At 38.6% G+C, this 25,994-nt stretch overlaps 2 protein-coding genes across 8 annotated transcripts in view; one reads left to right on the top strand and one right to left on the bottom strand.

The window, feature by feature from the left end:
- ENO4 (enolase 4) overlaps nt 1-1,067 on the top strand; it is a 38,761-nt gene extending 37,694 nt beyond the window's left edge. Inside the window, exon 15 of one of the 3 annotated variants that reach the window (XM_067024576.1) lies at nt 313-1,067. In XM_067024576.1, coding sequence (XP_066880677.1) covers nt 313-443 — 131 coding nt within the window. In that variant the 3' untranslated portion in view covers nt 444-1,067. The remainder of the gene's footprint in view (nt 1-312) is intronic. The other 2 variants (XM_059051723.2, XM_067024577.1) reach the window with 2 other exon arrangements.
- An 892-nt stretch (nt 1,068-1,959) lies between these two features.
- SHTN1 (shootin 1) overlaps nt 1,960-25,994 on the bottom strand; it is a 103,513-nt gene continuing 79,478 nt past the window's right edge. For 2 of the 5 annotated variants that reach the window (XM_067024573.1, XM_059051721.2), the window contains 3 exons: nt 23,951-24,071; nt 19,624-19,816; nt 3,187-4,924 (listed from right to left, as the gene is read on the bottom strand). In XM_067024573.1, the coding sequence (XP_066880674.1) occupies nt 4,702-4,924; nt 19,624-19,816; nt 23,951-24,071 (537 nt within the window). In that variant the 3' untranslated portion in view covers nt 3,187-4,701. Of the gene's footprint in view, nt 4,925-19,623; nt 19,817-23,950; nt 24,072-25,994 lie in introns of those variants that run through there. The other 3 variants (XM_059051718.2, XM_067024575.1, XM_067024574.1) reach the window with 3 other exon arrangements.

The following is a 25,994-nucleotide window of genomic DNA, read 5'->3' as shown; positions in this document are numbered from 1 at the left end:
CAGAGTACCAGCCTTTCCTCTAGTTCATCTTCCTCTTATCCTTTGCTGCTCAGCCTCTGCCCAAAGTGTGCTGTAAACCAAACGTTCCAGAGTGTTGTCTAAGGGTACACTGCAAACTCAACAAAACAAGTGTATTGTAGTTAATGTATAAACAATGACATGCCCACTTTAAGGTGGTTCTAGAATCCTTCCTAATGGTGATGTGGCACCTCTGGACAGTTCTAAAGATGATCTCCTTTAAATCATGTAACAAAGAACGTCAAAATTGGCACCACTGGATTAGACAGTAAAATTTATTGTTGTTTTTAATAGGTTTCAATGAAGAACACACATTTTTCTACTTGAATGAGGAAGCCAAAAAGGTTGCCACGGCTGGTGAGCTTCCTGAGCCCTCGGAGCCCATCTTCGCCACAGAAGTTGTGGAGGAATCAGCCAAAACATGAGTGTCTTCCAGACGGGCTGCACACAGCCCAGCTGACAGCCACACCACTGGTATGATTAGACTGGGAGACCTCAAGTATGTCATTTTGGTTTTGCTCTAAAACTTCACTAACTCGTGTGCTTTTTCTTCTTTTAATTTCACTGTGTGGTGAAATACAGAGATAGTATTTTGCCTGGAATTATACCTGTGAACCTTGTCTTCTGGCCATCACATTTCTATAGGGATCTTGTTTGTATACGAGCTCCCCTGTCCATTTTGGGGGGTCATGACCTAGTAAAAGAGTACAATATTTTTGCCACCAACTCCACACTCAGTTCAAACACCTCATACTTTACAAGTCAGAACATCTCTGAAAAAAATCTTTCACACTAGGAGCTCTCTCTGCCAGGAAGGTGTACATCTTCTGTTTCACGGATTTTTTAAGAGCCAAATAGCTTCCTCTCACTTTCCTACCCTTAATTCCCTGTTCTCCGATTCCCATCTCTTTCTAAATTTTAGTTGTTCATCTATCATTTATATCTTTGGGGGTCTCCTCAGATCCTTTTTGGAACAAGAATGAGCATAAGAGTAAACACATCAATGAATGAATAGTCTTAAAGCAATTAAATGCCCAATCATTTTTACTACAGCATCTAGTAGGTGATTAAAAATGATGCAACAAGTGGTTGGGAGTCCACCTGCCGATGCAGGGGACGCGGGTTCGTGCCCCGGTCCAGGAACATCCCACATGCCGCGGAGCGGCTGGGCCCGTGAGCCGTGGCCGCTGAGCCTGCGCGTCCGGAGCCTGTGCTCCGCAACGGGAGAGGCCACAGCAGTGAGAGGCCCGCGTACCACACACAAAAAAAATGATGCAACATATAGATTGGCTAAATTGTCTCCTCTGAAAGCCAGTATCGGGGTTATAGCAGAGGATGACCAGAAATAAACATATTCAAACACATACCTATAGATATAATAATATCCAACTGCTTTATATGATTTAGATTCCCTGTTCAAACTGTTACCATTTGTCTTTCCCCCAGATTATATAAATTGCTATGTACTGACCTGTGGGAGAGTTGGCTAAGTTTAGATTTCTGATATATTCTATAAGTTTTTACTAAGCATACTGAGGGCCTCTCCTTTTGAAGAGCACTAAGAGGGGAAGGTAATGGCCTTATGGCAGAGCCAAGGCCTTACTCTAAAAGCAGTGATTTAAAATAGGCTCAGTGGCAGATTCTCTCAGAGCACAGGGCAGAACTGGTTGGTATCACTCTAAGTTGGGAGAAGTGTGTCACAGTTTGTTGTTGCTACTGCCTTTCCCGATGCTTAGCAATAAACAATGGATGAGTGTTCAGGTAGCCTCTGCACATGTACACACACAGACACACACACACACACACACACACACACACACAGAGATGAAATATGGGAGATCGTATGAGAGTATGCCCCGGAAATGTGACAAAAATTATAATTAAATGAAACTAGAGAAAAAAGGTACAACCAAGTTAATAACTGAATAACTACACGAAATTAACCCAAGAGGTGATTTATTAGCTCAAGCAAGTCAACACTTTAATTTTAGCGCTGAGCACAGCCTATTCACCTTTTCCTTACTTGAGGACTGGGGTCACCAATGGATGGTAGCATTTCAAGTTTTTGAAAGTGATAAGCACTGTTTCTATTTATATATTTCCTCTCTCTCTACATATATATTAAAGGATATATAATAGATATAAACATATATATGTATGGAATCACATGTAAAGAGAGGAAAGAAACTCATCATACCCTATATTAAAAAATGGCAGTGGGGCTGGGAAATGTTAGTGCTCCGAAGAAACTTCAAACCAAATCCAATCCTTAAGTAAGGGCTGCTTGATGATCTTCCTAAGGTCAGCGATGATAAGAGACGGTTATCCATTCTCCACAACTTATTGCCATATAAGCTGAAGCTGTTCCACAATGAAAGTGATTAAACATGTATAGTGTGCGTTTATAAAAATCATCCGAACTTTGTTTTTAAGATTCTGTGATACAGACTATACACTATACCTAACATACAACCTAAAAATGGTCTGAAAGATTAACAATGATCTCTACCTGTACTACTCTATTTCTAACAAACATTTACTGTTAACAAAACAGGTAAGGAAGGAGGAATTACTGGCGAGTAGCCAGAGCCAAAACACGCATCTTTTTTTACTCAGGCCAATCAAGGCTCGGTGGTTACAGCCCTGTTAATTCTCTCCAGTCAGAATTTCCCCAGGACTGATCAACTGCTGAAACCACTGCAGGTGAGGAGTTTATGTGAGACTATCTCAGATACAAAAGGATACGAGAATTAACTTTAGCAAATTAATTTTAAATGCTTTCTGATGTTGGTGAAGAAATAAGCAGCTCAGAAAAGGCAAGAACACTTTCAAAATACTGTACCAGTGACTACATGTTGCCTGGTGAAGCTAAACACATTTCACAAATGGTTAACTCCTTACCCTGGAAAGGGCGTGTGATTAAATGTGGAACGACAAGTGTACATATTTTTATATTCCTAAATATGTGTAAGACACATGCCAGCACACTGATAACAGACACAGGAATGCAGAAAGCAGGAAGAAACAAAGAAGAGAATTCCTCAAAATAAACCATTTTGTGGATTATTAAAAATTACTAAACTTATCAAGTCTTACACAATTTTCATGTTAAAGAATGTCAAGTTTGGGGAACTAAACCAAAAATGTCAATAACCACAATTGACCTTTAATAGGAAACTGTTGGTGCTTTTTAATAAGTGTGGTGAGGAGAGTTCAAATCACAGCATAACAGAACTTGTTTAAGTGAATTAATGCAGTTTGTAGTTAGTATATCATATAGCAGTATTATTCAATTAGGGGAAATCACAGTTGAAAGACATTACATTTTAATTCCCTATGAGTAAACTGATAAGTAATGTAAAATCATCACTGGGAAAACATGGAAACAATCAAGCATAACGAGCCTACAGAAAGATAATTATCTCCAAATTTAGGAAGTACATTTACCTGCCTATCCACCTTTCCAAGCCTACGTTTAGCATACGTGCAAAAATAAAATACAACTACTGCAATTATTACTATCATTTTCTTTTGCCCTTAGGTGAGAAACACCTGACAGCTTCATGCTGAGCTATGCTAACAAAACTAAACCTTTCACTTTCTTTAATAGTAAAATTACCATTACTGAATCACTGTCATAAAAAATGCACTCAAGTACATTACCACTTATTTTAAACAAACACCAGTTTTGAAACAATCAACTTTGAAAAACTGCATAAGTTTTTTTTTTAATCCCTGATTACATTTCTATTTATTCACTGTGGTAGACTGAAACATTGTATTTTTAGAGACAACCACCTAATTTCTTTAAAAAGAACAACAAACCTGTGTGATGTAGAACAGCAGTGAAGCAAGACAACTGTATGCCTGTCACCCATCTTCACTGTACATAAGAACTGTGATAAAATATGGTCCTTGTGCCACGTGAGTCCATGAGAAAACACAATTAACTCACAGCACAGAGCGCACGGTTTACCAAGATAGTACTCTATTAAATTCAGGGTTTGGACTTTCACCTCAATTTTGCCTTCTAGCCATTAGAGCCTTCCCTCCAAAGTCCTCGGGAGGCCTTGGACCCAATCAATAGTATGTGTTTTTCATCCCAGTTAATAATGTGTGTAATTAACACTGGGTATGGGACGACCAGTTTGACATCAGCTCCTGAATTTTTAAGCTTCTCTCAGTATATCCTAGAAAGTAATTTGTGTGCCACAGTGCCTAACAACTGCCATGCTACTGAAGTTTCTCCATCAAAAAAGGATGAGACCCAAGACAGAAGCTTCTTTGGGGGCTTTTAAAATCACCTTAAGCTAGTCACTTCTGTTTATCCAATTATACACAAGTGCTGCAAACTTTCATCATTACATTTGATTAGTGGTATGCACAATACCTAAAAAGATAACATGAATTTTTTGTAAACTTCTACAAGAAGTCCCACTTAATACAGTAACTAGAAAAAAATCTTATCCCTATAAAGATTAAAAAAACTACAAAGAATGTGTACTTTGCTAAACAGCTTACTTATATTTATAAGTGAACTTACAAAAGTGACATCAGAAAAGAACCTACAGTCTGAATACAGTGACAAGAACAGAATGTCTGTAGCCCTTGCCAATACACCAAAACTAAATCATGTGCTTGTTAAAAAGGACTTCTGAACATATCCGCCTTCTGGTTTTTGGATCAGCAGTTGGAACTGTCTGTATCTCTTATTTTTTCAACACTGTCTTCTTTGTTTTCTGGTTTAATTTCACCTTCATCATCCTTGTGTTGAGCTGGATCTTTTTCAGCGACCTGGTCTTTGGTTTGGGGTTCATATGTGGAAACAGGATCTAAAACTACAACTGGTTCAGCTTGTTTTTCACTGCCAATGTATTGTCTCCTGCATCCAGGGTTACTGGGAGGCCTAGGGGATGAAGGGTTAAACAAAAAAATTAAAAGCAGAGAGAGAAAACATTTTCAGATTCCTGGATTGAGATGAGCAAAAAACCCAAAATGTTCTAAGTCTAATCAACATGCAGAAAGTGGTCTTTGAGGTGCCAGCCATTACAAAAAAGAAAAAAAAAGCTATTAGATTACATATTAGGAGCACAAGGCCAGAAGACGGAAAGAGCAATTAACTGCATAAATGTTAAAAGGCCAAATGCACCTACCTGCTTAATTGCATGCTCTTCTCACAGAAGCACAAAGCTCACGGATACTCTGTGCACACCTCCCCACTGCCTGCCGCCCCCAGACTCCTGTCCCACCCCCGCTTGGCTGGAAGGAGCCAGTTAACCCCTCCCTTGTGTGCCGGGGTACATGTGATTGCAGATGAGTTCTGAGACTGCAACAAGGAGGGAAATAAACCACTCCCATCCCTGACGGGCAGCTGAGAGAGATACCAGCTGCTGCCGTTCCTGGCAAGAACAAGTCTGGTCAGACGTGTGGAGGGGGGAGGGAAGGAACAAAGGCAGCCGGGGGAACCCAGAGAAGAAGGTGAAACGCGAAGTTACCACACACTTTTTCTAAAAAGGGAGAATCATGTTTGAGAAATTTCTTATTGAATTTCAAATGTAGTTTCTTTTTCCACTGAGGTTCCCCTTCTTCTCTTCTAAGAAGCTACTGCTTCTCAAGCTAAATGGGCAACAACTTCCTTGTGGAAACAGAGATGTCCTGAAACACTCTTCTCTTTTCACGTGTCAGGAAATTAGGCGGTGGGCACCTAGTCCTCTCAGAAGTCAGGTCAGAGGCCATCATCTGAAGGTACTGGACTGCTCACCTAATGCCTGGAGGCTGAAGGGTGTGTAGCAGGCAGGGCAGAGGCTATTCAGACTCATCTGGTCTTCTTGGCAAATGCTGGGATACTAACCATGACCCAGCACGCCCCTGTCCCACCTCTGCATGTCAGGATGTGCACTGGTGAACTGCTGGCCAGGGTCTGCCCACTGCTCCACCGGCCCCTCACCAGGACTTGAGTTCTACTATTCCCTGACCCCTAGCTCAGATCTGCTGGTTAGACACTCTCTTACCACCTAATACTTCTCCCTTGTTGGATTTACCAAAATTATAAATGTGCAGAAAACAAGGCTTTGGTGTGAGTAGGTCTGAAGATGTCTCTTATACGACAAAAGTAACAGAACAAATGATCAACTATTGAGACAAAGTGGCCTGCACGATCCAGCCACAGGTACCAAAACTCAAACCCAGTGACCACAGTTTTATCACCTGGTGCTATGAGATCTGTCCAAATGTTTGAAAACCATTCCATAGGGCTATCCAGTTATACCGTGTGACTTGATCATCATTCATAAGTGACTAGAGCACATAACTGTCTTCTTTGGAGGTGGTAAAAGCAAAGAGATAACCTGAGAGGAAAGCTATACTGTAGTGAGGACAGATTCCTTTATTTTTGCCTGGATTTGGCAACACCCTTGTCATTAGAAAACACCATGACACTGCCCATCTACCTTGGCCAAGCATCCACTTCTCAAGATACCTGTTACTGTGCGTTGGGAATCAATATGGGATGTAGTTACCCAGGTGGTATCTGGCTTGACTTTCTCTGACCCAGGCAACCCCTGGAAGGCTGAATCCAGTAGGGTACGGTCAGAGAAGCAAAAGCCCCATGAATGGCATAAGGGATTCATTATAGGCATTAGACCTCAGGTAATGGAGAGAGCGAGTTAGGCAGTCTACGTGAGTCTGTTGCCTCTGTGTATTATGCTGGGCCTGAAATCAGCAGGTCTTGCGGCTGAAAAGGAAGATGGGTGAAAAGTGGCAAGAAGCTGAGGCCAAACCAGAGCTGCATCCGTCTTTCACAGTCTCCAATCCCGACGATGCAGATGAGCTGCAGGATAAACTGGAGCCCTTCCACATGGAATGGCACGTGCGCCTGGCCTAAGATTTGGGGAAGCTGGAGGGGGAGATGGGGGGAGCTGGAGAAGCCGTGGGCCAGCTGTGCCACATGCCAACTAGGTGACAACGTGCACGAATTGTAACAGAGCCTTCCCTATGCAGACTTACGGAGCATTTAAAAAAAAAAAAAAAAAGACTATTATGTCACCCCCACTTCCTAAATCTCCTGTAGACAACCCTAACCTGGCAACAAATGGGAAAGGGAATCCTAGGAAATGAAGTTCCAAGTTCCAGCCTAGATAAAGTTGTTACAGTCAGAGCCACACAAAGGCTGCTGGTCAAGTCCCCAGCGTGGTTCCACTATAGAAGCCGGCCAGTCTGCTCTACGCATGCAAAGGAAGTGTCCGTCTCATTCTAGGTGAGCAACTGCCATCAACCCATACTGACCTTCATCACGTTTGTAGAACCACCATGGAAGTTTTCATGCCCATGTGTGTCTGCAGATGCAGGGGTGGTAAACACATCCTAAAATGCTTTCTTCATCAGCTGGAGGCTGAAAACTTCCAGGAAGCTCTCAGGGCTCCACAACAGCAACAAATGATGTTGACTGAACTGAAAACTCAGAAACTTTGTATTGCCAGGCTGAAACTGTCCTGGAATTGTCTCAGTGGAGAGAATTGTTCTTTCCTGAAGTAGGCTTCTCGATAATAGATTAATCTATTATTAAGTCACCTGAACACTCCAACTGAACTTGGCACAGTGGAAAATTTCTCTATGTGTTGAGAATCAGAGTAAATACTTTCTTGAAGATAATGACCACTGACTTGGAATCCCAATGGCTTAAGGCTAAAAGGGACTATGGCAATCATCTAGTCCAACTGGTCCTTTTACAGGTGAGGAAAATGAGGTTTGGAGAGAGGGAAAGCCTGACCTAAAATTATACAGCTTATCAGTGACAGAGCCAGGACAAGAATCAGAAGCTCCTATCGTCCTGTTCCTGATTTTTCCACAACATCACACAGCTATTTACCAAAGGCATCTTCCAAAAACATGATAATGATGCCACAGGCTAGTTCTGGCACGTTTACTGATTCTTTCTGAATCCCTGTTTTCAGCTTCATCTTTCAGAACTATAAATATAAAAAATCCATCCCTTCAAGCTACCCCTCGTTTTTCATTTTGTTTTTTTGTTTTTGTTTTTTTCTTGCTTTTTCCTTTTGTGACTTAAAGCTAGCTCTTCCTGGTCTGACATCATTAAGTCCATTCCTGGTTCCCATGGGGAGCTGCCCAGGGCTCCTTCTGGAGTGAAGGGCCTTCCTCCTAGGCTTCATTTCTAACTCCATTCCCATCTCATGGGAAGAGCCAGAGAGCTCCATCAGTGATGTTGCCAAGAACCCAGGCTCTTGCTCTAGGCAGCCACAGTGGCAGGTTCTACAAGGTTAAATCTGAAGCTTCTCCCCCAAGGTAAAAATCCCAGCTGCTCAAATGCAACAATCCAATAGGAATTGCCGTATACTATTGTTCCGTTCAATTTTTCTTCTTTAATTCTTCATCTAAGAGCAATGACCACAAATAAGGAATTAAAATTCAGTATTCATAAAAAGTACGGCAGACCTTCTCCTGTAGGCTGCAAAATCTCCAAGTAAAACTTAAAATTTAGAGGTGACATAAAGACTAAAATCATGGAACGTTCAGTCTGAGAGGGATTACTGACGTGAACTAGTCCAGCCTTTTCATTTGTCAGGTGAAGACACCAAACAAGAGTGAGTTCCATGATTTGTCCAAGGGCACACAGTTTGTTAACAGCAGACACAGGATTAAACTTGTTGGCTCCTGACTCCCTCCCTGTCCAGTACTTTTTTTTCTTACCACAACGTACTGCTAGTGATTTTTAACCCAATCAAATAGATATTTTCGTGTGTCATTTTAAATCATTTGTTAAGTGCTGTATCAAGACAAAAAGAAAAACCTAAAAGCAAAATAAAAGCTAGGAGACAATATATCATTCTATACCACTCCGTGAAGCCTGATGCCCAAGTACAACTTGGTTGCTCTTTTAGAAAGCAGTTACTTCTCCCCCAACTGCAAGAGGGCCAGAAGGTAGGGCTGGGGCAGATGAGGCCACGTGCTGGTAAAAGGAAAAAGCTGACTACAACTGGTACCGGTACCAGAAGAATCAGAACAGTTGCAAACGGTATTGCCAAAGTTGAACTTTATAATAAAGGGACTCAGTGACTTATCAGACTATGTTACAGGGGATGAAATTGCAGCATTCTAATTTTTAAAAAGCACATTATGGTTTGCAGTCAATGAAATTCCTTTCAAAATCAACTTTCAACATTCCAAGTATATTCAACAACATTCTAGCTAACATTTCAGCTGCAATTCAAATTAACTAATGCCCAAGAGTCCTAATAGACATGGTTCTGAGCTCAACTGAATACAATCAAAGCTCATGAAATGAAGGGGGAAAATGCTTATTTCATGCAAATTCTGCATATCAGTCAAGCTTAATTCTACTGATAATATAAAGGTGGGACACTTTGAACATTACAGTGAATGAAACTTTTAAGCAGTGAGAGTTATTTTATAAAATGCTACCTCTGAAGAGTTGATTGCCAGACAGTGTAAAAATGGTTTGAGGCATAAATGTCAAGTTCATTTCTATTTCACTTCTGAGGTAACTATCTTTCAAATCGCAACAGCTGGACTATTTCACACAATCCGGTGAATCAAAGTATAGTTCTTCTCTGGTCTCCCAGTGGGACGCCTGCATTAGTCTGTGGCAGCCATCCAACAGATGACGCACAGCCTGATGGTCTGAACTCTGTTTCATTTACAATAAAAATGGATACAGCTACAATCATATTTACCACCTTCAAGGACAGAAAACGGAAAGATTTAAATTTGTCTTTATAAAGTAGTTTCCTGGGAAAACTCCAAAGAGGAAGTCAGTTTTATATTCTCCCTTGTGTAAAAATAAGAAGTCTTACTTTTTTTCCCCCCCGCAAGCCCTTTATACAGTTACTACAGCAGTGAACAGTACTGGCATTACAACAGAGGTAGTTTTTATTCTTTCTCTCAGACATCCTATTTTTCAGGATATTTTAACACACGTATCCAAAACTTTCCAAAATAAAATTTCAAACGTAAGATGAAACTTTCTATATTATTGCTAATTCTAATACTTTTAAATATAATGAAGTTAGAAAAAACGAAGCGAATTTCTTTTGGCTTTGTGTACTTTTTGAAACTGCGTTTTAGCGCAAAGAATAAATTAGTTTGCCAATTTGGGTCAGCTTCTATTTGAGGGAAAAATAGATATCATTTAAATTATGAAAAATAATATTGTTAAACAACAGAATACCGCCATGGTTGGAAATCTGACATCAGCTTCTAGATGCTGATTTGCCGTAAGATTAACAAGAATTCCTTTTAAACAGAGGTAACAATGGCTGGGCAAAGACCTCTGTGTCCACACTGAGCCATAGTTTCTTTGGTGGAAAAACTGCAGCACAGCCATCTCAGTGCACGGGTTACATCTCAGACCACAGCGCACGCTACAAAGCCTTGTCCCAGTTCTTTTATTCTTCTAGCGTAAGCTGGACTGTGCACATTTACAGATTCCAAAATACACTGGCCCAGGGAGGCTCAGGAAACTGGACCATTCTTGCCAGCAAAATCAATGATAAAGCGTGAGCTACAACTGATTTTAGCACAGGCAAAGATTCTTAAACATGTGTGATACTTTTTTTGGCTACTTTTTAAGCTTTTTGTAATTTTGTACAACTTTAAGTAACCATGGAAAATCCATTGAGATCTCAGCTATGAAATGTGAATATTATTTAAAAGAGATATTTTAAGGAACATAAAGGCTTCCAGAAGAGACACCACATATAAATAACACTGGCTCCTCAAGAAAGCTGCCATGCACAAAATGTTTGCATTTTCATTCTTAATTTTCAGAACAAATGTTTTTTAAATTTTAAAAGATTTTTCTTGAAATTTACTATATTATATACTTTAAACTCTCAAGACAGGAAGTCATGAAGAATTCAGTGTGTTACTTTTCATACAGTTATATGACAAAATATATTTCAAATGAAAAGCATTTATCAGGTTTCAGAAGTTAAGTCAGTTTATCCTCAGATCTGAAATTGCATTTAAGTTTTAGGCAGAACTTCTATTTGAATAAATTTTAAGTCTCCACTACTCCACTATACAAAAATAAAAGGAAACACAAATACTGCAGAGACTACTTAAAGATGTTTTAAAAAAATGACAAAGCACCAAAAGCAATATGGTTCTCCATGGAGAAATGATATATTTTATACTAAGTCTCTTAAAATCACAGGTGTTTGCAACTGGAGGCAAATGTTAGAAGGCAATTAATTCTTTGAGAGAATTGAGAATTACTCAGCAGCATTTTAACAGTTATTTTGAGATTTACTCAACAGAATTTTAACACTAGGTGTAATACAGCCTCAACAATTAATCTGGAAGAAGCTGCTGTCTGTAAGGCAACTCAGAACACCTGTAAGACAAAACTGACAGGCGGATCTTCTGGGCAGCCCACAGGAAAACTCCTTTGGAGGGGGAGTGAAAAAGAGACTGAGTGAGGAGATCTCAACTTCCAGAACATCCAGTTGTTCTGCTAATTTTGTTGTTAAAACTTAATTGTCCATGTACAGGAACACAAGGAGAACCTTTGTAGCAGTGCTTTGCTGAGCAGAGCGGTTTCCTGCAGTGTCCATACACAATTCAGCCGTACGAAGATTACAGTTGAGAGCAGAGCAAATCCTTTAATTGTATAAGAGCATCAGATTAAGCAGTAACTTCCATGCAGTTCATTTGCTAGCTAGTCATCTCTTCTCAGAAATGAATGTTTACTAAGTACAGGGAAGGTGCCCTCCTTTCTCCCCTCCACACCATGCATGCAAATACACGTATGCACACATACACAAAAGGAGAGAAAAGAGGAGAGGAGGAGGGGAGGAAATGGTAGAGTTGGGAGAAACAGGAAGAAAACCTACTCTTTCCACCACAAGCAATAAAAACTTCTCTCTTTTCCATTTGAACAAAATGTTGACCCAAATCCCTCTAAAGTAATACTTGTATGACTAACCAAATTAAATTCCAGATGAGATCAATATTTGAGACAATTTTAATGCCAAGCTTCCCTAAAAGTAAGTTAAGAATCTCAATTTCTATTTGGTAACATATTTCAAAAGCTCAGATCCTCCAGCTGCAATGCAAAAGAGCAATACTTTTCAATTTCATTTTTCTACATTAGTTTCACACTGGAAATAATTGGAAAAAAACTGAAGAGACCAGTTCGAGGTCAATCAATCTTACTTTTAATTCAAAACCTGAAAGGCAATTAGATTTTTTTCTCTCACAGGAACATCTGACAGATTACACAACCATGAGATACCTAAAATTTATCTTTGATCAACTACCCTTTGGTATTCAGTTAATGGCTCAAACAAGATGAACTCTTACAAAAATAAATCTGTGCGGGGCCACAGGTCGCATGTATTTAGACACACCACAGACCTAAAAATTAAATGCAAATTAAAATAAAAATGGTTGCACTGGAAACGGTCATTTTTCTACTGAAATTGAAGTCCTGTAATTGCTACATAGGTTCTTGTTTTTTAAATTCTTCTAGGGCACAATGTGACCCGTTTTGACCTCCCAAACAAAAAAGGCAAGCTAGCCGCCTGTCTGATGGTTGAAAAGGAAATTTTAAAGAGCTTGATAAAGCTTAGAGTTTTGGGGAGCTCTGGGCTTGAAGGGGAGCATGATGAATTAGAGGAGTATTAACTGCAAGGGTCTCTGGCGACTGTGGCTTAAAAGCATCTTTGAGAATGACCAAGAGATGAGGACACAGCTGTGAAATCACTGCAAATCACAGCAGTATCAGTGGAAACTGGCTTCTCCCCTTTGAAGCAAGGTTCTAGAGATGTAACTAGATGAAATGAAAAATCATCCTTGAGGTTGACTCCCTTGTTTAACTGTAACTGTCAGGAGGATATTCACCTTTCTGAAAGTAATTAATAGATAAAGTGAACACACATGAATAAAGCTCAATACAGACAAGTAAGGCCACTTCTAGATGAGACTGTTCAGAGACAAAAAAGCAAGACTGTGAGAACACAGGATACTCTTGGGTCTCTGCCTGATTGTGATGCAGAACTCCTGTAAGATCTGCTTGTCTCTTTCTCCATACTGCAGGCCCATTTGTCCTGCCTTTCTTTAAAACAGAGATGTTCTAAAATATGGTGACAATGGACACTATACCACAAACTCAAAGGAGCGAACCAGTAACTGACCAAAGGTGGAGCCGACTGACAGAGGTGCAGCATAAAGTGGATCCATCAGTGAAATTCATTTGGGGCTCTAGAATGTATGTTTTAAAACAACTGTACTCACAGTGATTCATCTTTATATTGTCATATTTTCATTTAGTAAAACACCTTTCTAATCCAGTGATTACAGTCAGATACTTTCAAGGTATTTGACTTCTGGGAATGAACTAATCTTCAGCATGTTCGAAGTGTAAATAAATAAAAAATGTGTACATGAAACTTATGCCAAAGATTAAAGGAGCTTAGGCTGGTATTCTAATATGGTAATTTCCAAAAGTTTATTTGTGAAGCATGCCCCTTTATTGGCCATTTGACATGAAAAACACTAAAACAGTTTCTTTCCAAATCTTTTTTTTTTTTTTTTCTTCTTTCCAAATCTCTTTAAGTCTTCTTGCTAATTCAGATTGGCTCTCCCTTTCAGAATTCTTTGCTTTACTGGGTAACATTTTCTTCCCTTGGCAAAAGATATATTAATTGCTTAGTTTAGCCTTAGGAAAAGGAAAGAAAAAGGAAGAGATGACACTGAGTAGGTAAGGTCAGAGGAGCAGGATGTGAAGAGGGCAAATGGAGCAATTTAACTACAGAATCATTGCTTCCTACAGAAGAAACCCTACAGCCATTTTCTTCCCTTCCATTCCTACAGCTCTTAATACACTCAACGCGGTATGCTATAGCTCAAAAGCGTGGGCTCTTAAGTTAGAATGAAGAGGGTTCAAATGAAATCTGACCCAACTATCGATTAGGAACAGAATTTTGGGCAAATTGTTTATGTCACTAAACCTCAGTACCTTTGGAAGAATTAAAACAACACATGAAAGTACTGGCTTCATAAATGTTAGTGAAACGTTAGTAACAACAGCAAAACATCACCAAAGCAAATTCCAAATTGGAAACTGGCTCGTTACTCATAGCCTCCATCTATAATCAACATAGACAGCCTGCTTGTAGCGATGTAAGCACATTTCCTCTCAGATGAACGCTATTATAATATGGATATATATACTGATAAAGAGTAACAGAAAATTTTTAAAATAAAGAGGCAAAACATATACAATGGAAGGTTGTAGGCTTTTACCCCCAAATGTTTTCCCAGTTCACTTCACTTACATCACCCGAGATCACCAGATTTCCCCATTCTGTTGATAACAGAGCTAACGTGTCTCAGGGCCCTCACACAGGATTAAAATGGAAGGCAACTTTACCCATAGCTAGATATGACACTTGCACTTTCTTACTTATTGCTCAACTTATGTTTGCTTCTGAAATATTGACTACCTAGTTACCCTTTAAATCAACGCCCCAGAATGTGTAAATTTGGAACTTGTCAACCTAACTAGAGTTCAAGAAGCAAGCTTTGGCTTGACTGTATTGCATGGTACGTTTCTGTACACATGGCTGGGAGGAAGACATGTCATGGGTCTGTGTCACATTTTAAAAAATGCATCTGCAATTGTGGCAAACTGATGGCTATTTCCAAAAATTGAATGAACTAGCAAAAGCCAAAGTCATTTGGAAACACATGTTGAACATACAGCAGTGGTTAAAGTGGGCCATACCATTTTTTGACCAAAATAAATACTGACACTGATTCTCTTACATGACCGGCCGAGTGGCTCTAAAGCACTCTTTACTTCTCACCCACTTTTTCCACCCCAGAATGAACAGATAGGAAAGACTGTCCAATTTATTTCCTCTGTGGTCAGGTATCTCTAATCCAAATAGGTCTAAAAGCATTTGGAGCAATAGTGACAGGGTTGGAATGAGTATCGTGACCCCTAAGAATAGAACCCGGAAGGATAACAATCATTTCAATCTGGATTTGTAAGTTCCTATGATGTAGTTCGAAAATTAAAATTTTTCAAAAAATTATTTCATATTTCTAGGTTTGTGTTTTACTGTAAATCTATATTGAGAGACACGTTGGGGGTAAAAAATATGTGCTTATTAACTCTTGTTCTTTATCTTAACTGTGAACATCTTTATCAAGCAACCATATTTGTGAGGAATTTGGAATTCTAGAGCTGAAAGAGACTCTGGAGAGTGCCTCACCTACTTGCCTCAATTTTAGATAAGAAAAACAATACGACAAAAAGTGAAAAAACAAAAACAAAAACAAAACACAGAGGTTACATGATTTTCCCAAGGAAACCTGGCCCAGGCAATAAGCCAGGTGTTCAGTACCTAAGCTTTCAACTCTAACTTTTGTCCTTGATAATCCAGCAATGGCCCAGCATTATAATTTTATATGAAGATAGAAAAGGAATTTATTGAAATACTTTTCATATATTATTTAATTTACGTGACAACCCTACAAGGTAGGTATCGTTACCCTCATCTTCCACGTGATTAAATAACTTGCCCGAGGTCATAAAGATAATAAATAGCAAACCCAAGATCCGAACCCGAGGTCTCACTGTAGCGCTGGAGTTCTGGAAAATTCAGTGCTGCTTGCCACCCTGTACATATGTGGAAAGACACTGGTTTAGAAAACTGATCATGCTCTGTTTCCTTGTTACTCCTCGTTCAGTCTACTTGCTTTTACTGGTGAAAATACAAATCATTCTTGGCTTTTTTGACCCTGTGCAACACTCAGTTAGCCTATTTCCAGGTACTGTAGCTGTCTGAAAGTAATGAAATCGTTATCTTGTAAAAATCCTATAATTTGGAATTTTCCCTATTTTATATTGACCATCCCAGCCATTGATTAGCTTGAATCAATGAGTCTTACTCTATTTTAACACTGTCAGAATATTCTGGATCAGAAGGAAAGAGCATGAAAGCAAAAATAAGGCTTATACTCTTCATTTGCTTGGCCAGCTCTTTACCTCTCATGGCATAAAGGGAGATTATGAGCATAATTCCTGTTTGCGTAATAACTAATCGGAATTAATGAAATTCAAATTCACTGTTAGATTTAAGATATTATTACTAGATAGTATGTATTTATTAGAAATAACTGAGGACAAGGATATTTCTAAAGCTATTATTGAAAGATAAATAGAAACAATTAGGCTTCTCCAAGTCCTGATTATCTTTTTCTTTCTTTTTCTTCTTTTTGCTTAAAAAAAAACTTGCTTGCTCAGACTGGTGACAAGAATGTTAATTTTAATTAATCCTTGCAATTAAGTATTAAAGGTGTCTCTTGCTGTCTCATAAGTTCCTAAGAAATAAATCCATATATCTCTCTGGATCTACAATTTACCAGATAGAAGTTACTCAGTTATTTGGAACATACACATATGTTGATTTTAGGAATTTATTAAAAGGAAAATAAACTTTCTGGGAATAGCCTGATGCTATTTAATTTTCTGGATAAGTGAAGATCTTATGCAGAAAATATCTTTGTTTCTTCCTTCACTTTAAAAGTTTTCTTAGTAGGTTAGCAACCTTTCCTGTCCACCTGAGGCAGTGAGCACAGCCGAACCTGTCTTTTACAACTGGGTATTGTGTTGTCTCTGATAACTTTATCTTGTGTAGGTTCAAAGATGCAGAAGATATGCAAAACTGAAAGTAAATGACTCCTAGGCATTTAAAAAAATGTTTAAAAACCCAAATAAGCAACCAAATAAACAAAACTATCTAATATTTATGTACACATATATGTGTATATGTGTGACTGCTGAATAATGGGGGAATGCTGGTTAACTGAGTATTCTAATTAATTGACATTCTGCTCTTTTATTGATACTAAAAATGTATTTATTCATTCATTCATTTATTCAACAAGTATTTCCTGAGAGCCTACCATAAGGCAGGAGTTTTTCCAGGTGTTTGAGATACACCAGTGACAAAAAATGTCCTACCCTCATGGAGTTTACATTCTAGGAGGGGAAGAGAGAAAATAAGCATATATATAATTAATAAAGTATGTAATACGTTAGAAGATAACTGTTCTGGGGGAAAATGGAGTAGGGTAAGGGAGAATCAGAGTTTAAGGGAGTTGAGTTACAATTTTAAATAGGGTGGTCAGGGTAGGCCTCATTGAAAAGATGACATCTGAGCAGAGAAATGATAGAGGTGAGATAGTGCAGCTACTGGGGGAAGGCCATCTGAGACAAAGGGGATAGCAAAAGCAAAGAGCTGGGGTGGAATGATACTAGGCCAGAGAGGCCAAAGTGGAGGGCGGAAGGGAGTATAAGAGTGGCAGGGACACGTGTGTGTGTGTGTGTGTGTGTTTGTGTGTTCGCAATAATGTAATGCATTAGAGGCTACTGTGATTGATATCCTCCCTTGACCTTGATTCCCTGTCAAGAGTCGATAATACCACTCACCTGAAAAACACTATGGTGGTGTCGCCACAGATCAAAATAAGGGTGCCATTACCAGAGTGCAAAGGCACTTTTTAAAAGCAAAGGAAACATTTTACTTTTTAACTACTGATCTCACTTCAAAGTGACAAATCAGGTCTATGAGGTAAGACAACGTGGTTGCCTCTACCTTATGGCTAGTATAACAGAATGAACCTGCTAGCCAAAGCCAGCCAGAAACAGCCTGAAAATAACCCTTCTCATTCCTGGTAGCTAAACCTCTTTCACGGGATCCTGAGAAATCACGTGAGTTTTTACTTTTAAAGCTTACATATGACTTAAGTTACACTTCTTTTACTCAGTAAAAAGCTAGGTTTAAACGTAAATGAATGAAGCACGTCTGGGAAGTGAATAATTACCAGTACATACACAAGATACTTGGATTCATTTGGATAGTCTAATTGTACTTAAGAAACACATTTTTCAGAAAGGCACTCTTCTTTGCTAAATGACTGTCAATATGAAAATGCATGGCGTTAGTTATTTCAGCTAACGCATGTCAAGCACTGAATAAGCAAGCATTAGATTACAAAGTTTAAAAGTTAATACAGCAGCACAGAGGATTTGTATTAGTGCTTTAAGTAGATAAATTAAATTGAAACGTGTCTCTTAAACAGTCATTGAACAAGCAAGATGAGAAATAAATTGAGCTTCACATAGGCCTTTATGGCATCTAACAACTGTGTCTGTCAACAAATGGATCCTTTTCACTGTCAATTCAGCACACATTTTGCAGACCTTGGGCCTGCAATTATTTCATTTCCTTTCTTGGAAATGTAATTTCCACTTACTTTTGGAGAATAAAAGGCAGACAAAAGAAGGAAGGAGTTGCAGTATTTTCTGATTAAGATTATCTGTGTAAAATGGTAAAGGAAAAAAAAATCTATACACACACACTGAAGCATTTATCAGAAACTAAGTTGTCTCAGCCAAATTGCTTTTGTGTCTGGATACTGGTTCAAATGTAGCCAGACTGTTGGTGTCAAATTAGGTGCTAAACAAATTTAATAGGACAGACGAAGAATGAATATAGATCATCTTTCTGTTAGAACTGTTCAAATGACTCCAGTCAAAAGGAAGGAAACACATGACTGCAGGAGAAAATGTACTTTTCAAACGCAATGAAATTAGATAAAACTGTAAATCAGCAAAGAAGGTCATTCATTCCAAAAGAGGGGGAAAAAAGTTAATAGTACCAATAAGAGAAACCCAAGAGTGGAAGAAAATACCAGTTGGCAAAAATAGATCTAAATTGAATCACAACTTCATTGGTCCAGGCTTCATCTTTTAAACTAAGACAGGTATAGCTACAAAAAAGCGTTCTTTCTCTCCTGATAGCACAGGAAAATCAAAGGTTTAATTAACCGTGATTACAATATTTGCTGATCTGATTTGTCTCACCTCTTCCTTTTCTTTATGTGACAAACCAGCTGACATCCTGGCAAGAGAAGTAAAGCAAAACTAGACTAATTTCCAAAAGAGTCTCTGCCATTGTTATAAAACAAACTGATCCTCCACCAGACCTGTCTGAAACACTGTCAATAGCAGGATTCATTCTTTGACAATCAAAGTGCCACTTTCAAGCCATATGTAGGTAAGTAACTCTTTACATAGCGTGTTTTCAGTCTCAGAACAGAGCAATATTAAGGCACATCTTTAACTGGGAATCAGAAAATAAGGTTGTAAAAACATACCCTTCAAAGTAAGTTTGAAGATCTAGTATCTTCTTTGGCTGCTCGTGAACTATTAAGAGGGATGATCTAAGTATTTAATCTTGAAAGAAAGATTAAGTGTCTCTTCTGATGCTGAATAAGGCTCATCCAGGTCAATTCTTTGTGTAGAAGAAGAATCTCATTACCAAACCAGTTTAGGGATGGAATTCTCTTTATACATATCTGCTTTGTATCAGAATAAGACCTCTAAGCTAGGAGCCTGGAATCAAAAGTTGGCTCATCAAACAGAGGAAGAAGAGTATTTATTGGCTAACCAAATCGAAATCTCTATCTAAACAGAAACAAAGCAAAGTAACACACAAATTAGTCATCACAGATTCTTCTACACACTACTTAGTAAAGAGCATCATTACTTACTGAAATGTAACCTTGGAACTTGTGCATCCTTCCAATTTACACGACCCTTCACCTGGTTCAGGTGTTGGGGGGGACGGGCTGTTGAATTCTGCCTCCAGAGTTTTCTTGTTCAAGGCTGTTTTTGTTACACTGGATACAGAACCCAACACTGGCATGGATTTGGACTCTGAGGTGGCTAATATTCCAGTTGGACCTTAAAACCAAACACATACCTCAAGTTTAATAATTCTGTTCGATGCTTATTAATATGGTACTGAAAAACAGATGAGCTGAAAATCCCTCAGGAAGTGAAAAGGCCAAGTTTTGTTAAAACTTCAAGAGCATGCTGGAAAATGCTCCTATTAGAAATCTGCTCTGCTTTGGTGGTACTACTGCTTTTCAGTGCACCAGGACCACGCTGAGAAATTGTGTACAGACCTTTAACAACCTCTAAAACCCCAGGCCATGGTTTCCTCAACTGACCAGAGTCCTTTAGTAATACTGGAATTGTGAAGTCTTTAATTCTCACAGAGCATGGCTTTCTGACAGCTCTACTTGAATCATTTGGCCTCTCAAGAGTTAATTCTTTCCAAAACTCAGCTCTGATTTTAAACAGAAAATGGAATGATGTCAAAAAGCTCTTTGTAAAAGGCTCACGAAGGCTTCCTGAGCATTAAATAGCTTTAATGAACATTTTCATTTTAATGTGATTGAGAAGTAAGTGGGTTTATTTCCTGTTAAAATACAGACACAGGATTATAAAAATTAAGTGGCAAAGAGTTTGGCTGTTTACCTTTTGGACTTTTCTGCTCTTTGGGTAGGATCAGAAAACTATAATAGGGCTTATTATTACAATTATTGGCATATCAATCTAAAACTTCCATGCATTGAAGCTAAGCTCCCTCGTTACTTTTTTTCTATCTTCAGTTAGGAAGATTCTATCCTAGACAGTTTTTTCAAAGCAATATTCTAGTATGTCTTTCTTGAAACTTCAGACAGAATCCTTTTAAAACGAAGCAATTTATGAAATGTCACAAATGTACAAATAAAATTAGAACTCCTAAAAATTAAGCTAGAGAACAACTTTGAAAGGTGCTCCTAAGAAAAAAGCAAAACTGGGGACTCTCTATATCCTTAAGAAATGTCACATCACCTCCTAAAATAGAAAGGACTGGTGGGTACAATCCAAAATGCTAGCTGATCCTTGATTATTAATATTAGGCTTTGGAATTTTATTCTTACATCTGTATATGAATGTGTCTGATGCAGTATAACGAACATATGAACTCCAAAAATGAAGTTCTAATTTGAAAAACCAATCTAAGAGGGGCTGGGAAACCGTGCAGCCGTTCTGTTACTACAGCTCCTCCAGACTTACTCCATGTGGGAGACACAGATCCCCCCTGGTCTGGTAGAAAGCCTCAGCTCACAAAGCATCAGTGTCTGCCTTTCTCATTTATTTCTTCTGTACCATCTGAGCAGACAAATTTGTGACATTACAGAATATTCTGGTTCAAAAGGCCCTTCCCTCCTGCCTGTGACGAGCCTCCCGCTGCATGGGGATGTGGGGGTAAAGAGAAAAGGGCAGAAAGATCAAGAAAGTTCATTCCTCAAAGTATAAATATGAAGCTGAACATAAGATGTGCTTCAGAGCAGCTCTGCTCAGCCCCTGGGTAACTGTTGACTGCAACACTATAGATAGCTTTAAACAGTCTGTCCTTGTAGAAAAGCAAGATCTGTTTCTGAATACACACCAACGCCTGCTGCTGTTCTGCAACTGAAGCCAATTCAAAAGGAGGGAGTGTGGGTGAGCTGAGCCAGAGCTGTTATTTTTCTTACATAGAAAAAGAAATAAAGAAAAATGCCTAATGTTTAAGATGATGATGAGGATGATGATTAACACTATTATTATTGCATCCTATTTAAGCAGTCCAATGTTTTCCAAGAGGCACTTGCTGCTCTTTGAAATGTCAGTTTTTGTAGCCCGGTCTAGGTAAATCAAGGAAATACCAGTTAGTCCCGTAAGAAAAATTCTAAAGAAAAAGGTGTTTCTGTGGCCCCTGAGGGAGATACTGACTTGGGATATGAGTTCTGCCAACCTCAGGCTGCCTCTGCCTCACTTAGGATGCTTCCTTTCTCCACTCTGTAACCTCACCTTTAGCCTTTCCATAACCCTTTGTGTGCAGAAGAAAAAAATCTCAGAGATTCAAATGCACCTGAGGAACAAACCTATCAAACTTATCTCTGTAATTTGCTCCCACTATGCAGTTGTGCTACTTTAGCATCTTATTTGCCCCCTGGAATTTTCATTTTCTCATTCCATGACCTTTATAAAAAGATTACATAGTAAACACCTCTGCCAGTTTGATGCTTGCAAAACATTTGAACCACGTAAAAAAAAAATAGTTATTTCTTTTACTAGATGATAAGAGTTTGTAAGTTTGTGTCCTCTCCCCCCAACACACCATTTTTGTTTTTGTTTTTTTGCTTTGGCTACTAGGGAGCTCAAAAGAAAACTTCTGCTCACTTACAAGTCATTCCCTTCAGTATGTTTCCTCTCCATCCTGCCAATTACACAGTTATTATTTCTCTATCCAAATATTAATGATTCTATTGAATATATATCTCTTATTCTAACTTTCCTCAAATGATACCTTGAATATTTGTATACTGGTGGAATATAATCAGTAAAATGAAAGAGTCTCACCATGTCCATAAAATGTGTTCCTACGTTTCTCCACACTTTGAAATATTCAAATCTTCATACTGACTAAAATAAAAATGTTTCCTCATTTCTCCCATGGAAAACTAACTCTGAAATAGTGAGTGCTGCAAGTTTGACCAAGTGAGTGAAGTAAGAATGTTCCTGGAGGAACAAAAAGGTCAGTGGCAAAATACAAAATGTAAATGACAGAGCACAAAAATGGCATTCGCAAAGTCCTCAAAATTAATGACAACTACATGAATACTTTCAGGATGAAATGTTGGAAAAGTCACAGCACTGACTAAGTCACAAATGAATAACAATTCGTTATGGAGGCTGGTAAATTCTTGTAAAGCAAACATAAGGGAAAAAAAGTCTCTCATGGCATCCCTTAGTTTTCCTGAGAGTTGGTTATTTGGGCGTGGGGTGGTGGTAATTCTTACAGGATAGTAACAGCAGAATTTCTAGAACAAACTAAAAACTGAATGGCTAATTTTTTTTTTTAAAGAAGGGCACAAAGTCTTCATCTTTTTTAAAAAAAGTTTTTAAAAAAACAGTTTGGCTGATATTATGCTGCTTCTGGTTCAAGGACCCAATTTACTCCATTGAGTAAATCCCTATATGAAAGCTAGAGCTTGATTATCAAAAACCCAAATCCTTAATATTCTAGCAATTTAAACTTGATAGACATGACAACAGTGCAAATTTAAACTGTTACGATAGACTAATTGGAGTTGATTGAACAGAGTCTAAAAGATTCAGTACATTAGCTGTGGTTGCTATTAATTTTAGTTTAGGGTAGTTTTTCAAAAGCAGCCTCCTGGCAACGAGGGGAAAACCTCATAAAGGTTTCTGCTAATGCCCATGATCAAGCTGATGGAAAAAAAGACTGAAGACATACAAAGTGAGCTCTGAAACACACTTTGAAGTCTAATACACGCACATCATGATACCAGGGCAAACTGTGATCTCAAGATGCTCAGATGGTCATTTATAGTTGATAACAGAGCTGGACTTTCTCATTCACTTGATTCACAGGCAGGGACAATAAACTAAATGGATATGAAAAATAAAGACGATTTCTTTGCATTTGTAATTGATTTGTAATTACGACTATTATTACTAACTATTGTGTTCTTTGTGCCAGGCACAGTGCTAAGCACTTTTTATATATTGAAATATATTGACTTAATCCTTAGAATAATCCTATGAGGTGGTGCTTTTATTATCCTCCTTTTATAGGTGAAGAAATTGAGGTGCACAGAGAGGTTGAGTAATTTGCTTAAAGGGCAAGCAGTAAACTGCAAAGCTAGGATCCAAACTCATGCCTTCTGGTTCCAGAGCCTTTACTCAATGCTACATTGTTGCCAAAGTCCATCCGGGATGTCTTTACCAAAGGGCATCTTGCATTAAGCAAACAAGATCCATAAAAGCCTGATTCCCTACAAATAAACATACCAGTAAATAAAAATACATAAGCACTCTTATGAGATACCCATAAGTACCTTTGCCATCCAATACTTCTCATTCACATAAAAAAATTTAATAATAATTTTTAAAAGATCATTTTATGTTAAAAAGCCACTTAAAGGAAGATGCTTCAGAGAGGAAGAGTAGAACCGTGGAAAATTCAAACCAGCTTACTACTGCTATCTGCTTCTGTTGTCAACTTTCTGCGACGCAAAATCCTTTCTAACTCAGTTTCACTGTTTTCAATGTGAAGGGATTTTAAGCTTCTTGAACTAGTGGATTTGTTAAGTGTCCCCTAAAGTGAAAACAAAACAAAAACAAAAACAAAAAGGTTAATGTCTTAATACAATACACAAAAGAATATAAAAGTCAAACCACCAAAACATTACCAGAATTTGAATGGAATTAGGAACTAAAATGAATTTGCTACATATGTATTTTTAATGTGCATATCTTTAACACATAGAGTTGGACCATTTAAGAAGATGCTACTGATGATGTAAGATGTTAGCTTTTGTAGCAAAAGAACAGCACAAGAATACCTCTTGATGGGCTAACTATATGAAATTCAGTGGTGGGAAGGTACTTGCCCATTGATGATTAAGATTCTGATGTGTGTTGGTCGACCACGCGGAGAAGAAAACAGATATACTGAACTCACCTTAGAAGGTTATCTTGACATGGCAGCCATGAGTTACTGACCCAGATCCTTGCGGCACTGAAAAACGTGGCCGATTCTTCAGAGAGAATGACCCTGGCCGCACACCTGGTGACAAGGCGTGCTGCCAAAGGAAGCACATAACGCTCTCCAGAGGCCTAACCCAGGAGGTGCTGCGCTGAGCACACCTCGCTTCTCTGTGAAAGAGCAAAGGCTACAGTCTACAGGAGGGAGGCAAGGAAGGGCCGGCGCCGTAATCCCACACTCCTGAACAGAGGAGGCAGTGAATGAATGGATTACTCAGGACCCGGAAGACACTGAAGGAAACAAGAGATGCCATAAAGCTGTGCTCCCGCTGAAAGGCGTACTGACTTTCAAGAGGACAGAGGAAGGCCCTGGCAGTGCTCCCCTGCCCTGGCTCCTCCAGGAAGTATGTTATGGAGGGAGAGCTACGGTTTTCTATCTCCATTACCAGTTCAAGTGTTTGTACAGAACACTGGGCGATGCACTTCTTCGTAGATTTAAAGGGTAAGGATTTAGCATCCCACCATCACAAGTGGTCCATTTTTTTTTCTAAGAAATGCCCACTATTTCTTTGAAAGAGCCCTCCTGAGCTGTGCCACAGGCTTAAGGGGGAATAAAAACTCAGTTGAACCACAATCTTTTGATCAGAGAAAATCTGAACCTCAAGTCAGGTATAACTTGCCAGACTTCATGCCAAAGTCGGAAGGCAGCCTTTGTCCACCACGGCTGACAAATAGGCCAGCCTTTGTCATTTCAGCTCACTATGGGCTTGCCTTAATCCTGCTCCCTGCCCCCTGCCAACTTCCTGAACGATTCTAAGAATCCTACTAGCTAAAATGGTAACTCATGTTTCTTCTTTAACCTATAAAACAAAAAAAGTAGCTTGTAAAATTAGGTAGTTACAAATCTCATATGATATAGGTTATTATGTTGTTTAGGTTAGAAAGGTATTTTTCTCCCTAACTGCACAAAGTTATAGAAAAGCAGTCTGTTGTTGGGAAAACGGACGAACAAGATTAGGAGATTAGATTCCTCTGCTGTCTGCTAGCTAACCAAAACTGATGTGGAAAATTCTTAGGGCTCATATTTTAATCAGGCATCTGATACTTTCCCCCTGGAAGAACCTCTTTCTGCTTTGGATTTATTGCAAAAATTCATAAAATACATGAAAGGAAAATCATATTACATGTAACACTATAATAGCTTACTTCATAATTTTTAAAAATTAGATAATTTCTTTATTTAACAGTTAACAATGCAGAGCTGTACCCACTCATCAAAGAGTTATATAGTAAGGTAGCACTGACACTGATAAGGTAACGAAAAAAGAACTAAAACCAAATCAGATAAAAAACTTTTAATGTATTAGAAAAACTATTCCCAAATCATTTGTGTTTATAATTTTTTAAAAGTTCTATCATTTGTAAACAGAAAAACTTATGGCCCTTACTAAAATCACTCAAACTACCAGATTGTTTGAATATGAAGGGCATTCTGTGTGATTTTCCCAATGGCTAGAGTTAATTCAGGAAAAAG

Source organism: Kogia breviceps, chromosome 2 (assembly GCF_026419965.1).
Source record: "Kogia breviceps isolate mKogBre1 chromosome 2, mKogBre1 haplotype 1, whole genome shotgun sequence".
Lineage (NCBI taxonomy): Eukaryota > Metazoa > Chordata > Mammalia > Artiodactyla > Physeteridae > Kogia > Kogia breviceps.
The sequence above is the reverse complement of the archived record's forward strand: the minus strand, read 5'-3'. Positions and strand labels throughout refer to the sequence as shown.